The sequence below is a fragment of the Prinia subflava genome, chromosome 11, assembly GCF_021018805.1.
Source record: "Prinia subflava isolate CZ2003 ecotype Zambia chromosome 11, Cam_Psub_1.2, whole genome shotgun sequence".
Classification (NCBI taxonomy): Eukaryota; Metazoa; Chordata; class Aves; order Passeriformes; family Cisticolidae; genus Prinia; species Prinia subflava.
Window position 1 is genome coordinate 13,443,462 of NC_086257.1, and position 16,844 is coordinate 13,460,305.

Below are 16,844 nucleotides of genomic sequence, written 5' to 3' on the forward strand. Positions count from 1 at the left end.
AATAAAGATCATCTCTAAAAGCCAAGAGAACCCAAATGTGTCTCCTGAACAGCAAGAGCTGAGAAGTGGTTCATTTGAGAGAGAGACAAGACGCAGGAATTTCCTATGGAGATCCTTCACTGACAGTCCTGTGTTTACCTCTTCAAGGAGCTACACAGAGGATGGGAATCTAAACTTCTGGGCTTCACAAGTCTTACCACTGTCAAGGGCAGCTGACGTCCTAGGTTTGCTGTTCTGATGTGGCTGAAGATCTCGAGCAGCCGTGGAGCTGGCCAGGAGGCTGCTGTACCAAGTGCCAGCTTGTGCAGTGTTCCTGGGAACTACACCTGACATGCTGATGGGCAAGACCCAGCATTGGGACAAATATGTGGGCAGTGGGATGTGATTGCTCCTAGATAATGTTAACCATCACTGTATTTCTGTGTGCCACTTTCCTGACAGCCCTGTAGGTGCTGTCTGGTTAGAGAGCACTAGTGAAAAACCACAGCATGAGGGTGCCAGAATGTTAGCAAAGTGAGTGCTCTCCTTTGCCTAATGGGCCAAAATTATGGATACTCCTGTTTCTGGACAGATGATGCCTATGAGTGACTTGTGGTGCATTGGCATTGTCTGCTAGGTAGCCTGTTGCTTTAACACTTGGGATGGAGTTGATAAGTGTTAGGGAAAAGTTTAGAATTTGAGAAACACTTCTTGCACATCTGGCTGTGAACTTGTAGCTGAGAAACTGCCCACTGCCAGAAATGTTCTTGGGGAAAAGGAGGCCAGTGATGGCAGTGCTCTCACACACAGCATTGCCTTGAAACCAGGATGGGAGATTATTCAGCACAGCTGTCCTCTGCCTGAAGCCAGCGCCTTACTTCTGCTGCTGGTGGTCTATCCCATGCTCCAGAAAGTCTCCTTGTGGGGTCACTGTGTCTCCCAGGCAGACTGCTTCCCCCAGGGTTTCTCCTCTTCCTTGAGAAAAAAAAAAATCAAATAAACACATCAGCACTATCAGCTGGACAAATGTAAATATGTCAAGTGGAGATTAGGAAGCTGTGCTAAAGCTCTTCACAACAGCCAGAAGAGGTGAGAAAGGCTGCTGAGGTCCTGTCTTGCTCAGTGAGGTGGTGGGTCAGCCCTCTGTCGGTGGCCAGGGCACTGCCTGGGTGTGGGACCTTTGCAGGCTTGAGGTTTCTGCAGGGAGCTCTGCTCAACAGCACCCAGCTCTGCAACAGTGCCACCCAGTGCACCCGCACACGGGAGCCTTGCTCAGCCTTTTGGAAACTTAAAGACCTCAGAAACTCAGGCGGGGTTTGTCTTCCCAGCTTAAAGACAGCCCTAAGCGTGCTGGTGTTGTGTAAATAGCAACAGCAGCACCTGTGCTTCTGGCTGGGGTTTTGAAACACAAGTTTTCAGCTTCTTGTGTAACCACAATGCTGAAAAATGTCTTAGAAACAAACCCAAACCCAACCCAACCAGGTTTCTCAGCCAGCAGCCTGAGCCCTGGGGATTGGAGAGATGCTACAAATAGAGAATTTGTAAGAGAGCCAGCTCCACCTCCAGGGCCTGGCCTAGAGCCAGATACAGTTAATTCATTCTCAGCAGTGCTGGAAGGGCCACGGGGATGTTACTGATACAGCCCTATCATCCTCTCCCATGGTGCTCTTTGAGGCAAGAGCAGACCTGTGTTTTCACCTCAAAACACTGATAAATAACACCTCAGCCCTGACAGCAGCTTATCAGAAGGCACAAAGTAGCCGTGTGTGCAGGTCTCCTGCAGCATCCAGTGCCTTCTCCTGTGGTGTCCTGAAGGGAAGAGCTCTCCAGAGCCCTTGGCAGGATGGCGGCAGCATCATCCCGCTGGTGCCGAAGGCAGCTCTGGGCACAGCGCCTGCTGAGCCAGTGAGCAGTGCACTAATCACAGCACGCTGCAGTGAACGTGCCATTTTCACTGCCTGCAGGGCAGCTTAATTGGGTTCCCTGAGGGTGCTTTGTCTCACAGCACTTTTTACCAACAGAGCAGTGACAGAAGGGGGTCCCTGCCCATCCCCTTGGTGTGGGTGTGCAGTATTGCTTTCCTCTGCCCTTAACAGAGAAGCTGATTGTGTTTTACCCCCATATGTATGACCAGGGAGACATTTTTCTGGTACCTTCTGATGAAGCATGTCATTATCATGTTATCCTTAATGAAGGAACCTCCTCAATCAGACAAATTCAAGCCTGAAGGATCAATATAGAGAAAGAATCTGAAGTTTTCTGGTTTCTTGGAACAATAACTGTATTTTTAAGAGTAAGGGTTTCTAAGAGTCAGTGGTATTTCTATACCATTACCAGCTTTGCACTTTCATTGCCATGACACTGGCCTCAATACCATGAGTTTTATGGGTTTGCTTTGAAGAGCACGTGGATATATTTGGTCTGCCTACCAGTTCCTGGCTCTTGCCTTCCCCTGTGCCTGCCTGTTCCCAGCCTGCAGTGCACAAGGTTTTCTATCCTCCTGAGGATGGCCTGTGGTATAAAAGTTCTTTCTTGTGCAGGACCTAGCAGATGATGTTGAAAAGGGCAGTGGTATTTGCCAGTTGTTTCCAGCTCCAGCATGTTGCTGGAACAGATCTGTTCACCTGAGATCTTCCTTCACTGTGTTTGTCAAGACATGAATAAAAATCAAAACAGGAAAAATGAAAGAATTCTTGCTTTGGTTGTAGAAAGAATGCTCATCAGAGGAACCAGGTAAGAGCTAGTCTGTTTTAATGGTTTAGTGGAAAGACTTCTGCCTGGGACTGAGATGAAGCACTTCTGACCCTGGCACTGCTACAGGTTCGCTAAATGCCCTGAATAAATCACTCTACTTGCACCAAGCTCCCTTACTATCCCAGCTGCCTCTGCCACCACCCTGCCCATGCTGGAAAGCAGAAAACCACTGCAATGCAATGCATGTTGTTTGACTCATTTTGTTTATGCCAGAATAGGTATTATCCCCCTTCCCGTGGGCTGAATTACTTTTTGTGGCAGAATAATACAAGTGGTGCTCCAGTCTTCTGCGTGAAAGCTGCTACAAGTGGCTTTTAAAGTCCTCTGAATCGTTAGAGCTGCAGGGAGGAAGGTGCCAGGGTTGAGGGCAGGCATTAACACCACTGTGCTGCTCTTAATCGGGCACCAAGGTTAACCATCACCCCACAGGCACCTTGCCCAGGGACCTCAAACTGCAATTTGGGGAAAATCTCTGCATGGTCTGTTACTGCACAGCTCCAGAGCCTCCCTGCCAGAGCAATTGTGCTCCCAGGGGTGTGGGTGGTTCCTATGACCTTGTGGGGTCAAGTGCTGTAGCAGTCATTTTCCTGGTGAGAGTTTAACCAGGGTTACTAGGACAATCAGTTAGCAGGCTGTCCTTGTGTCTCCTTCCTGGTTTCTGCCTGCTCAGAGGTGTTGAGGCATTCAGAGCACGGCCAAGCACCTTCCCTTTCCAGCTCTAATGAGAGGCAACCATTGCTCCAGGAAGCATGACTAAGGAGGGAGCAGGTGAGAGAGGGAATGCACCTTGGTAAAGCCCCATGGCTCCATCACTCACTGCAGGGAGGGATGTGTCAGTCCCTGTGTCCCGCTGGAGACATCCAGTGGGTGTCTGGAGTATGGCTGTACAGCTTCCATCCCTGCAGAAAGCTTGTGCAGGTATTTAGCCTGGCAGCCCTCCAAAGAAGAAATGAGGATCAAGTACTCCAATACAGCTGAGGTGCACTTTGATAATGAGGAAGTGCCTGCAAAAAACCTGCCTGGGGACTCAGAAAAGGCTTCAAGGTAGCAGTGGCCATCTTTAAAGGGGGTGAAATGGTGTGGTGGCTTGGCTGCTGGCACGAGGTGGCTTTGAAGAGGAGCAGGACACAGTCCTCCAGTGGGTGCAGTGGTCTGGCCATCCCAACAAGGGACTCCAGCACTGAGTTTTCTCAGGGCCAGCACTGGTGTGGGAATGGAGCCAGTGCTGTTACTGGGAGCTGCTGTCACACCATGTGCAGACACAGGAAACACTTCTCTCCCCATCTTTCCCATATACTCTTGGCCCACACACCAAGTCCCAACCTCATCCCCTCCCTGCACATGTTTTTTTTTTGCTGTACACCTTTATCAACAAGCAAGTCCCTAAGATTCTGGAGCCCAAGAGCAGACCTAGATCTTCTTTTTGCACCACTGCCACTTTCACAGCCCTGAACCACACATGAGCTGCCTGGTTCCCTGAGGCATTGGGGACACTTGTATGGGGTGGCTGCTCCCTTCCTGCAGCACTACCAGGCGCAGGAAGCCCCTGTGGGCAGGGAAGGCACTTGGCCCAGCCAGCCCAGCTCCTGCTTCAGGCAGCTTTCCCTCCTGCAGGCACAAGTCAGGAGCTGCCTTCCAGCTCTGTCTGTGCATCGGCACTTACAGAATCTAAAGCAGTCCCAGGTTGATCTATTGCATCCCAAGGAAGTTCCTACACTCCTGTACATCTGTCCTGGTGTAAGAAGCTTTAGTTCTAGTCCATGGGTAACAACAATTTCTCAAGAATAATTATGTCAGGGAATGCAAGGTATGAGATGTGGATAATGCATGCATGTCCTCACGCCAGGTCTCTTTACACTGAAACACATGCCTGACTAGTATTCCTGGGGTGCAGCACAGATAGAAGCATTTTTAATGCTGTCTAAACTAACCATTCCTAAAATGTCCCAACTGGTTTGAATGAAACTCACCGTGAATGGTATCTCTGTGCCGTTTCATACTGTAACCATGTATTGCACCAAAGTCAGAGCACTGACCACTGAATTTATGTTATTTATTTTCTGTACAATATAAATTCCTGTCTAGCAAACACTTAGGCCTGTGTTTCAATGCAAGCTGTGTGTGCTCAGGCTCAGGAGCCTCAATGCAGCTATTCACAGGCAAAGCCAAACACATATGCCAGTGTCTTTGTGCTCTCAGCCTGTGTGGAGGGATGAGACTTGCTCTTTCAGAAAGGGTATTCTTAAAATTCTCCTCTGCCCTGTGCTGTGAGATTGGGGGACTCAAGAGATATGGGATGGAAACACTGTGTTGGCTGGTTGAGAAGTCCTCCAGGGCCAAACTGCTGCCCCTGGGTCTTCCTGGTGCCTATATAAAACATGTATAAAGCAGCCTTGAGGCCTATGAGTGAGGGATATCAGAGAGTCTGAGGCCACCCCTGAACTCCCTGCGTGATTCCTTGGGCTCTGGGTAGCTGATGCAAGTTGCTGACTTGAAGCAGTCTCCAAAGTGCTCTGGCAGCAGGAGAGCCCACATCCCTGCCAAAGGGCTTCCTGCTTGGCTGGCAGGATGTAATCTGCAGCAGATTTCTTAATTGCATTTCTTAATGTAATAGAGGTTGTTCTCTCTTTCTGTGAGCAGAGCTGCGATTACCCACTCACTATAAATCTGTGTCATGAGGAAGATGTAGGTTGTATATAGGTCATAGAAAATATAATTGTGTAACTGCATTAATGCATGCCTGAGATAAGGGCTGAAATATGGCTTAGCTGCAGAAAATAGGGCTGTGGGCTTTAAATAGCCTTACTTGGGCATCTCTTGGACAGAGCTGGTGATGCTGTGAACAGATCACTGTGCTTCCTCCATGAGAACAGAAAATCCCTTTGCAGAAAAAGCTCTCTAAATATGCTTAATGACATTTTTTAGATCATTTACAGTGTTTTTCAATAGGCTAAATATTACTGGTTGAGAAAAATGCATAATGAATCCACTGGGGAATGTGGGAGCTCTCCTCTGAGAAGGGGATGCAGAGCAGGGCAGCTGGGGTGTTCTTCATGCTGGGCTCAGTGGGGCACAGAGGATGGAGCAGCAGCCTGTGCTGAGCTGAGTCACACAGCCAGGGCCCTGCAGTGCTCATAATGCTCAAATCTGAGCGGGCATTCCCAGACAGGGCCCACAGGAGTCTGGTAAATGCCCATGGGATCTGCTCCTACATCCACTGGAGAAGCCCCACTCTGCCCCCTCAGGCTGTGCACTCCTCGCTCCTCTCTGTGAGGACGAGCCCAGCCAAATGCCTGCTCTGCCTGCACCCAGGGTCTGCTGCGAGAACCCAGCAGCAAATGCATCAATTTTTTTTTATCCTTATTTAGCAGCAAAAGACAGCCTTTCATGTGGGGCACTGGAATGTAGCAAAACCCCAGGATTATGGGCACTGCTTAAACTCCTGTTTTTGTGGTGAGCACATCCACAGGGGTGAGATGGTGCCAGGCCAAAGCCTCGTCACTGGTCCAGATCTGCAATGTATTTCTGTATCCAGAGACCTTGTTTTCCTTCTCTCTGTTTTGTTTTTTCTACTTTCTGAAGAGTAAATATTTCTCTGGCTTCTCTCTCTGCAGGGATTCAGATCTTGGCAGCAATGCCAGTTAGGTTGAGGAGCCTTCCTCAGCACAGCCAGAAACACTGCTGGTCCTGCGTGATAGGGGTTGTCCCTTAAATAATAATACCCTTTCTAGTTTTCTAACTTCCTAAATTCTCTCTCTTTGGTTTGTTGTGTTTTGAATATATAATTGGATAACTTCCAAGGCGGAGAGCTACTCACTAATTGTATATAAATGAATCACAACATCTTTTGTGCACTTGCATTGGATCAAGTTCCCATATCCCAGAGGCCAGTTCATGCATCCAGAGTCTGTTTACTTCCTTTGCTGTGTAAGTGTAATTAAAAATTTTACACCATTTTGCATAAACAGATTTCAAAGCACTTTTTGCCACTCCTACAGAGCAAAATTCCCACCTGCTTTTCTCTTCCCTGTCTCGTCTCCTACTTGTTCATTTTTGTTTCTATATACATGTTACAACTCGCTGGTCAACACAAAGCCCCACATTTCCTGGAGAGGAGGAAGACAAACAAACGGAAGGCACCACCTGAGTTTGGAAGAGCTGTCCATGCAAACAGTGTTGTCTCCATGGTGTGACTCTCAGCACTCCCAGGTTATCCTGCTTCTCAGGCTGCTGGTGGCTTCTCTGCAGCTGCTGAAACCCCAGCTGGAGACCCAGTGCGGTACGACAGCCTTCCCCTGGGGAGCCGGTTCCCCCCCAGGCCTGGCTGCTGCTCTCTTTCATAGGTGCCAAGAGCTGATATCTGAGGGGTGCAACAAGACAATCTCACTCCTGTACTAAGCCAGGTCGGCTAGAGATAGAATGTCACAGGTGGAGTGGCACTGCCCAGTGCTAGCCCTCTGCTGGCTGAACTTTAGCTGCACTTCTAACTTATTCTAACAGGAAGGTCGTCTTTGCTGTCAGCACTCAGTGCTGTTGGACCCTCTCACAGGAGCCAGATGAGCTTTGTCTCTGAAATGGACAACTGCCATTGTGAGAATATCCCAGGCAATGCAGTCTGTACGTGCTGCCCTCCCGTCCCTGGACGCGCTGTGTGTCTCATGCCGCCTCACCCCGTGTACGCTTCGCACCCACTCCTGCCCTGCAGGCAGCGCTGCCGCATCCTCCTGCAGCTCCTGTGGGACCCCACTGTCCATGTGCACAAGCCCTGCAGCCTGCCCTGCAGCTGCCTCATCACCCTGAAACGTGGGGGAGGTTTTATTCCTGCATGAAGCATTCCGGAGCGTGTCTGCTGCACCACCACGCCCACCACCCCCCCTTTTGCCCTGGTTTCTCCACAGCTTAGCTCCTTCCTGTCCTCCCTCCCCTGCTCCAGCTTCCTGCCCTTTGATGTGTGGCCCCTCCTCTGCTCCAGGGTACAAACTGCTTACCAGGTGGAGATGACTGCTCCCACCCCGCAATTAGGTGCAATTATAAGGTTATGCTTTTCCCTGAACCCTTGCTCTGGAGTGGCTTCGAGCAGACTCCTCTGTGGGCTAATGATAGGTGGGACATGGGGCAGGCTCTGGTCTGTGCAGGCGAGTGGTGCTGCAGGTGGAATGACAGGAGAGTCCTGGGGTGGCCACTGAACATGTCCTGGCCAGCTGGCCCCAAGCAGGGACTCAGCTGCAGCACCCCAAACCTGCTCCACTCCAAGAGATGAGCTGCAGATACCTGGGTGCTTCCTTCTGTGGTCAGGCAGAGGCCAGAAATGTGCCCCTGGGGAGGGCACAGCCAGTGCTTGTGTGGAGACATCTCAGCAGTGGCAGCGAGCTCGGCTGTCAGCTCTCATCATCTGTGCTTCAAGCTGTGCCGTGCCTTGGCACCCGTGGGTGCTCCTTGGCTGGCAGTGTCCAGTGGAGAAATAGGGCTCCACTGCAACTTCTGCACTTCTGAGGGTGCTGCCTTTGGCTGGACATGGCATTTCCTGCAAAGGTGGGTTTTATTCCAGTGTTGTTGGTGCTGGCTGCACGGGGGGTAATGGCTATAGCCAAGCCCACCCCACCTAGCATCTCCACTCTCAGTGGGGCTCAAGGAGTGTCAGCTCCTGCTGGCTCCTGACTTCTCAGCATCCTGGCCACAGCCCACCCCTGCACACTCCTGCAGCAGGAGTTCCATGGAGCATGGCTGGGTGAACACCTTGATGCTCTGGTGTGACTGGCTGCAGCGTGCCAGGAGCCAAAATGGCAGTGGCCAGCCAGAAATGTCCCTGGCAGGGCTGGCACTGCAGGGCAGCCCTTGGGTACTGGGCAGCACCTATAGGCCAGGGCATGCAGGAGCCACTCCTGCTGCAGCAGTGTAAAAGGCTTCCTCAGAACCATTCCACCCAAGGGCACATTGCTGCCACCACAGCCAAGGAATCCTTGCTCCATCCCATGAGAATGCTCCGTGTGCAGATGTGGATAAGCACACGGTCACACCTCCATATGCAGATGTTCCACTGTGGCCAAGCTGGCCCTTTTGCAGGACTTTCTCCTCTGATTACTCTGCAGGATGTGGGCAGCTGAGCTCAGGATTGAAACTGCTGCTGGTGTGCAGCGCATAGGGAATCCCACCAGTGCAGGGCAGCACTTGCACCATTCAGGTCGGGGTCTGTCCAGGGATTTCTTGACTTCTAACCTGTTTGTATTGCAAGAGGTGCAAGTGAGGTTGCAGAAAGTCTGACAGGACATTTCTGACTTTGACATGGGCAGCCAAAGCAACCCCATCAGGGACACGGGTGGCTGCCAAAGCACTAACGAGCTGTGTGGAGGCAGGGAGAGCCCTGCATGCTCCTCTGCCCTGTGCCAAACACTGTGGCAGACCACGGACAGTGTGCTCCCCATGGCCATGCACCCCCAGCTGGGGCTGCTGGCTCTGAGTTGGATGAGCCAGGCACAGTCTGGTGGTTGTTGAGGTCCTGGGATACACCTTGGCTGTGCTGTGTTTCAGGGCACAGCTCGGCTGCACGGCCCCAGAAAGGGACAGGGCTGAGCCATCTGTGGCTCTTGGGGTGGCATTTGGGCAGTCAGGAGCTCATGTGTGTGTGTATGTGCATGTGTGAGTGAGTAAGGCATGCAGGGCAGCATGTCAAAACACACCTAGAGAGAAAGTCTTAACAGAGATTAGATTAAAATGTAATTAAACACAGAGAGCTTCCTGTCAATTACTCAACTCTGCTTGTATAACTCTTGCGACCGGCTGCCTTCACAGATGGCTGTTCTGCTGTCAAAGCCATTTGCTGGGCACCTGTTGGAAAAAGTGCCTGGTCAGCATGGAATTAATTGCACCAGCATCTTTCCTTGTAACAAGATTTAAAAGTCTAGAACAGAACTGCTGAGAGGTCTTACAGCTCCTCAGACAAACCTGTGATGTGTCCCGCTGCTTCATGCTCCTCATGTAGTCACAGCAAGTGACTATGATGGGACAAGGACACTGCAGTGGCCTGGAGGATCTCCAGGGCTCGCGTAGGAGGCAGAGGCTGCATGTCCCCCCTTGGAGCATGGCCACGGCTGCTGCTGGACCAGAGGGCACAGGATGGGAGCTGCTGTCCCCAGCCCCTCTCAAAGGCTGTGACATTTCTGTCCCTCCCCTACCACTTGCACCCAGGCCTGAGGCTTTAGTGAGCGGCTGCAAGGCAGAGAGCTCTGCAGCTGCAGGGCGGGATCCAGACACGTGGGGTGCCTTTGTTTGCCTGGGTGAGCAGCCAAGTTGCAGCCCATCTCCAGCTTCGTACCAGCTGCAGATCTAAGGCAGCTGACTGGCCTGCCAAAAAACCCAAACACGTCGAGGACCAGGGAGTGGCTTGTGCCAGAGCTGAATACTGATGATCCCAGCACACTTATAAAGGGAAGCAGAGAGCTCACCACAGAGCTGTTCCCTGCCGCCCTGGTCCTCTGCGGAGCATCACTGCGCCTCATCCACCCAGGTATGTCTGACTGGGAGATTCAAAATGGGAACTGCCTGTGTCTGCAGCAGGGCCTGTGCCTGCAGCTGGAGACAGGCTGGGCTTTCCTTCCAAACTTGGGGAAAATGTTACTGCAGTTCCTGTGGAGGAGTTTCCAGCCAGGGAAGCAGAGCAGCCCAGTGCTGCAGGGTCTGTCCATGCAAACCTGCCCCAAGCAGAGCCTAAAGCATGTGGGCAACATCCTGGCTCCAGTGACTGGGTGTGAGCAGCACAGCTCCTGCTTCTGCTCTGCAGGAAAACCTGTCCTTTCCCTCCTCACTCCATGCTTTTGGGGGTCAGTTCATGTATTTGGTGCTGATTTGAATCTCTACCAGCTTCCCCACCTTGGAGTGTTGTGTGTATCCTGGGACACAAAGACCCCACCAGAGGCAGCTGCGCTGTCTCTCCCACCCTGTGGCAGTGTAAGGCAGCCCTGGCATGCCTGGGGATGTCCCTCCTGCATGCAGGTGTACACTGCAGGTGTACAGTGCTCACATCCATGTCCCAGGGCCCCAGCTCTCTGATGCCTCTGGAATATGTTCCTTGTACTCCACCATTTTAAAGCAAAAGTTCTGCCCTTCCCCTCGCCTCAGCTTTGGACAAACAGTGATGCTCCTGTGGGTCCTTGGACATTTCTCACCCCTGCATTTTGCCAGGTGTCAGATGTGGGTGTCGAGTACAAGTGTTCTCACCAGGCATTGCCTGGCTTTTTGTGGAGCTGCTGGGCACAGCCTGAGCACAGGCAGGGATTAAGGCTGCTTTGGTCTTGGGACTTCTTTGGCACTCTTCTAATGATTCTTTCCTCCTTGCTGTGACCCTGAGGTGCCCTGCTGCATGTCCTATCCCTCGTGCTGCATTTCACACAAAGCTCTGCCCCAGGGAGGGCCCAGTTCAGTTGTTTTCCTTCTGTCCAGGTCCGTTTCCTGCCTGCATCCCAGTGCAGCCATGCTGGGCACGGCAGCGCGGCTCTCGGTCCTGCTCAGCCTCTTCAGCATCGGGAAAGGCCAGATGTTTCATATGGGACCATGCCCAGATCCATCAGTCCAAGAAGAATTCGATATCAACAAGGTGGGAAAAGTTTTCTAAAAATCTCATAGGGTGTAGCAAGTTAAGCTAAGGGGGGCATGGGACTGTCAGCAAACTGCCTGGGTGCAGGGGGTGGTGGCAGGTCTGGTCACACCTTGTGCCACAGCTGCCAGTGTGGGTCTGCAGCTCTGCTCAACCCCAACCACTGAGAGGCAAAAGCTATGCTGGCAAAGGAGCTAGGCTGCTCTGCCTCAGCTCACTCATGTTAAAAACATCTCTAAACTTTCTTCTGTCAGTATTTAGGGAAATGGTACGAGATAGAGAAGCTGCCCACAACTTTTGAGAAAGGAAGCTGCATCCAGGCAAATTACTCATTGAAGGAGAACGGGAAGTTCAAGGTGATCAACAAGGAGATGCTGTAAGTGTTTGTGTTTGGGCCATGTCCTCACTGTGGCAGTGGCACTCCTGTCACCTCTCTTGCTGTCCTGGGTGTTCATTTTTCTCTAAATGCCTGGATCTCCCCCCGACTGGCCTGTCAGCCCCAGAGATGGCTGAGAAGCTGGATGCCCTGGGTCCTGTTCTGGGGTGGGTCATGGGGCTGGTTATGGGATGGCAGCTACCACCTTGTGCCCCTGCATGCTCAGAAGTGCCTGTACCCTGTGCTCCTCTCTGCTCCACAGATAGGAGGAAAAGGAAAAGGTGCAGAGAAGGTGAAGCACATGAGTAACTTTTATTTAAATATTTGTCAGCCTATTTCTGGAGAATTTACCTTGCACGTGTAGTAACTGCTATGCAAGGGGATCAGAAATCATTGCCAGTTTAAATCAGTGGTGAAGTGAATGCTTTTCCCTTTATTAGGGAATTAGGATAGTTTGCAATTATCCTGAGTCCTCCTGGATTTTTACATGGAAGGATGCAGGTGTTAGTTCATCTGTTTCCATCACCAGCCTGTTGTGGGCTGCTGCTGTGAGGGGCTGAATGGATGAGAGGGAGCGAGCAGCGAATGCAGTGCTGTCCCCTGTGCTCCTGGCATGGCATGGGGACTTTGTTCTGGCTCACAATAACAACAGCACAGGAACACATCCCTTGTGTCCGGAGCAGAGCAGCATCCCCGCTGTTCCCTGAGTGCCCAGCACTGTCTCAGCAGCTCCACTGCTCAGGCTGTGCCTGGCAAACAGCTGGACATTCATTTGCGCCTGCATTAATCTGTGTGAGGTTAATTCAATCGTTGCTGTCACTACTGCAGCAGCTCAGGACCCTGAAATATTAGGGATATTTTGGGTCAGGTGTGCACTGTGCATGGCTCCAGCATCAGCCCCTTGACCTCTTCTGCTGGCAGCATTCTCTTCTGCCTCCTTGGCTGTTCCTGTTCTACAGGGAAGCGTGAAACTTTCCTGCCTGATAGGCAGCATCCAGGTCTTGAGGCATCCGTGCAAAAGTGCTATTATAAGATGGGCAGCTCAAGTCTTAGGGCTCGCTGCCAGCAGGGCAGTGCTCTGAACAAGCAGCCAAAGAAACCCTGGCTCACCATGCAGGTACAAGTAATTTACGTGCAGAGGAATGTGCAGTGACCTGGAAAAAGCACAGGTGATTAAACAGAAGTGAACATGTGCCTTCCACAACTACCAGGAGCTGAGCTGCTCCCTGGCACATCCAAGATCATGGATGGGATCCTTCAATCCTCCCATCCTGGGCTCCTGCCACCCAGTGCAGAGTGGTCTTGGTCTCCTTCTCTGTCATTGTCACCCTGGAACCAAAGGACATCCTGCTGGCAGGGATACTTGGAGAGAGGCAGCCTGGGATGCTGGGGCAGTTTAACCTGAGGGAATATCTACCCAGTTGCACCTGGCCCAGACCTGTTGTGCCCTGAGAGCTGCTGAAAACATCCTCAGGGATGCTGGGGTTTACTAGTACCTATTTCAGCCACCTCTTGACAGGTAGTTGTGTCAGGAGGGATGATAGAGTAGAAGTGAAAAATAAAATGATCTCCCACTTTCCTGACTTTATCTCTCACCTTTGTCATTCTCCCCTTAGTGCCAATGGCAAAATCAATGAGGCTGAAGGAGAAATGATGCACATGGATGTCAAGCAGCCGGCCAAGCTGGGCGTCCGCTTTAACTGGTGTAAGTGTGTGGTGGGAAGGCTCCCCCGGCCCATGGCCTCAGCAGTGCTGTGTCTGAGCATTGTGCCATGGCACCACGGGTCAGAAACTGCAAAGCAAGGGGTGGAGCTCCCCAGGGGACTTCAGCACAACAGAAAAGAGCTAAAATAGATGTTGTGACCAGCAAGCGGTGGTTTGGTGACGCTGATATGCCATTTACAGCAACAGCCCGTCAGTGGTGGAGAACTCTTCACCAGCTGATCTGACAGAAAGAAAGATCAGCAGCCTTGGTGTCCCTCCAGGTTATTTCACAAATGGGGACAGGGAGGTGGGGAGGTGGGGGAGGCAGCCCCACAGTGCTGCAAGAGCCAAGAATAAGCTTGTTTCTCTGCACACTGCAATACAGCTACTTGCCCACGCTGCCTCTACGTACAAGAGGCTTTTAATAACCATTAATAATATGGTTTTGTTTGCTTGTTCCTTCCCATGTCACTGTAACACTCAACAGGGGCCTGCTGAGGTGCTGTGCCACATTGCACAGTGCTTTCCTCTGTCTGCAGCAACACTGGAAAGTGAGCTGCAGTGTCCCCTTGGATCACTTTTTATTCTGCTCCCTTACACCTTTTCTTTGGCAGTTTCATAGTTCTCTTTCTCAGAGGGGTTATTTGGAGAAGTGGCTGGAGGAGGGGTAGTTGCAAAGGAAGTACAATGACTGTTCCATGAGCACAGCCAGACTGAATTCTGTGCTGCTCTGGGATCACTGGCAGCCATTTCAGCTGCAGCATGTGCAGCCCCAACCACATTCACCAGCTGCAAGCCCCAGAGAACAGCTCTGGGCTCAGCTGGCGCCCTGAGGCAGGGTTCCCTATGGCAGTGGGTGGTGGTTTGTGCTCCTCTTATCACCAGTGTCAGCTCCAGCACTACAGTTCCTTCCCAGCAGCCAGCACCCTCATACTGGTGAGGCTGGGCTGGCTTTCATCAGCCCAGCAGAGCTGTTCAGGTCATAGCGTTAACTTTCCAGAAAGACCTTCATAGTCAGGGCTTTGTGTCTTTCTCAAGTTCCTCTGGGCAGAACAAGGAGTCCTGGTAGGCTTTCATAAATTATAGCTCCCTGTACTGACCACAAGTATGCAGGAACAGTCCCAGGAACTGTGGCTGTGGTGCTGCAGAGCTGTCCAGAGCTGCTTACACACAGCAGTCATGGTGCCCTCCTCTCTCCTAGTCATGCCTGCTGCTCCTTACTGGGTCATCTCCACCGACTATGAAAATTACTCCCTGGTTTACTCCTGCACTAACATCCTCTGGCTCTTCCACATGGACTATGCCTGGATTCTGTCAAGAGCTCCTGACATGCACCCAGAAACCGTGGAGCACCTGAAGGGTGTTCTCCAGTCCTACAAGATCGACACCGATAAAATGATGCCCACTGATCAAGCCAACTGCCCTGCTGAGATGTAACTCCTGGCATGCAGTGACACACCATCAGTCCACAGATAAACTTTGTTGCTTGCTTTATTATCCATTAGAACTTCTCTGTGTACCTGAGAAATTTAATAACAGCAGTTTCCCCTTTGCTAACAGTAGTTTGCCAAGCTAGAGTTACTCCTTGCTGTCATTCCCCATATTGCTCTTCCCCCTCTTTTTGTCTTGCTCTGACTTTGCAGCATAACTGACTGAGTCAGTGCTAATGGGTGAAAGAGAGAAATCCTGAAGTGTAGACCTGAAACTCTGCTGTTGCTGCGATTCCTACAATACATGGATGGGAAAGGATATGAGTTAGGATGTGCAAGTATTAGTCCTGGGGAAAAATCATTAATCGCAGCCCCATGTATGTTTCCAAATCTTCTCTTGATGGTTCTGGGCCTGCCAGGAATCTACAGTGTCGGAGTCACACTGCGGGCACTGCCTTATCAGCAGCAACATCCAGACGTGGTGGGTCAGTCCTGCATCCTGGGAACTGAGGCTGAGGGTCTGGAAAGTTTTCCAGTGCAGGGCTGTAGGCATGTGTTGCTGCTAAGTCAGCAGACCTTCTCAGTAAAAATCAGACCTTGCCCTATTTTAAATCTAAAAATGTCCAGAGATTCAGCATCATTCCATCCCTAATGGTCCTTCTCCTGCCCCTAATGAGACAGGTCCTGCCCTCCCAAGGGGCCAGCTCTGACTATACTTGTAAGCAGACACAAAGAGATGGGGCTGCTCCCTTGTTCTCCCTTCCAGAGGCTTTTCCCTGAACAGCAGGGGACAGCAGGTTCTGCCTGACATCCTGCCCACTGCTGCAAGAGTGCCGAGTGCCCGCTGGCACCGCATCTGCCCTGGCAGGGGTTCAGCAGGCACCGCGACAACTCCGCTTGAATAGCATTCCTGCAACTCATTAAAAATGAAATTAAAATACCTGCTTCGGGCCTTTTGTACCTTCCCAGCTGCACAGCCTTTGCCAGCAGGCTGGGGGCCTCAGTGTGGGGGGCCTGCCCCTCCTCTGAGGCCACAGCACCGCCACAGCAGGGTTGCAATGAGCACAACAACCACGGCTGAAGGGAAATGGTTTGTCCCAGGAGCCTGGAGCGCTTTCCAGCTCTCTGGGGTTGGATGTATGGGCACCCTCCATCATCTGAGCCCTGTCAGCAAATTTGTTGTGGCTTTGGCTGACATCTCCTGCTGCTTTTATTGAAGTGGAGAAATAATGACACGGATGTAGAATGCTGTAAATCTGCCGGAAACATTCTACACTTATTTTGGTGTGACCCTGGTGGTATGGGTGTGCCATAGAGCACCTTCTTGCCCTAGAAGAGCTACAGGAGCTGAGCAGGGAGCCAGTATGTCACTAATCTTTACCAGTCAGAAGAGGCCAGGATGGGAGGGACCAGAAACAACTGCCATGTTTAAGTCATTATCCCTTTAAACTTTCAAATCCTAATGCCACAGTTCCTCCACAGAATAAAGCACTCCACCCGATTTTTCAGGCTATAAGGATGATGGACATGACAGGATACAAACAACTGCATGGTTGCTCCCAAGTGTGTCAGATTCTGGGTGTAATCATTTCACCACTGCTTCATCGGGTTCCTGCTTTCCTTCTCACATGGATGGTGCTGCTGTAGCCCTCATTCTGTGTGATGCAAGCCCATGGCACGGTGGCTGTGCAGGCACTGAGTCCTAGGGCTGGGATCCTGCAGCCCCATGAGCTGGGCAGGCTGGGCAGGCACTGCTCCTGGATCTGGCTAGCAGCTGGGATCTCCAGGTGCAGCTGAGAAATGGGAATGTTTCACTCAGAGACAAAACTCTGCGATGCCTGGGCCCTCTGAAGACCACACTGGTTCCTTCGTTGTGCCACAGCGACTGTGACAAACCTGGGCTGCTCTGGCAAACACTTTGTGCTGGGGACAGCTCTGCATGGTGACACAGAGAGCTTGGGGACACCACAGCACAGGTGCAGCTTGTCCTGCCACGTGCCAGCAGATGTTC

The 16,844-nt window shown here is 51.5% G+C and overlaps 1 protein-coding gene across 1 annotated transcript; it reads left to right on the forward strand.

Annotated features, from left to right (window-relative positions):
- Window positions 1-10,077: 10,077 nt before the first annotated feature.
- Window positions 10,078-15,771, forward strand: APOD (apolipoprotein D). The gene is made up of 5 exons (XM_063408299.1): window positions 10,078-10,237; window positions 11,170-11,323; window positions 11,578-11,699; window positions 13,316-13,404; window positions 14,605-15,771. The coding sequence occupies exons 2-5, from the start codon at window positions 11,201-11,203 to the stop codon at window positions 14,838-14,840; spliced, it is 570 nt and encodes a 189-aa protein (XP_063264369.1). The 5' UTR covers window positions 10,078-10,237; window positions 11,170-11,200; the 3' UTR covers window positions 14,841-15,771.
- Window positions 15,772-16,844: the final 1,073 nt, after the last annotated feature.

What these genes read in the sequence shown, in the direction of transcription:
- APOD (XM_063408299.1), top strand. Translation starts at nt 11,201, where the DNA reads ATGCTGGGCACGGCAGCGCGGCTCTCGGTCCTGCTCAGCCTCTTCAGC. An exon ending in AAGAATTCGATATCAACAAG is followed by an intron (nt 11,324 to 11,577) that starts GTGGGAAAAGTT and finishes TTCTTCTGTCAG; the next exon opens with TATTTAGGGAAATGGTACGA. An exon ending in GTGATCAACAAGGAGATGCT is followed by an intron (nt 11,700 to 13,315) that starts GTAAGTGTTTGT and finishes TTCTCCCCTTAG; the next exon opens with TGCCAATGGCAAAATCAATG.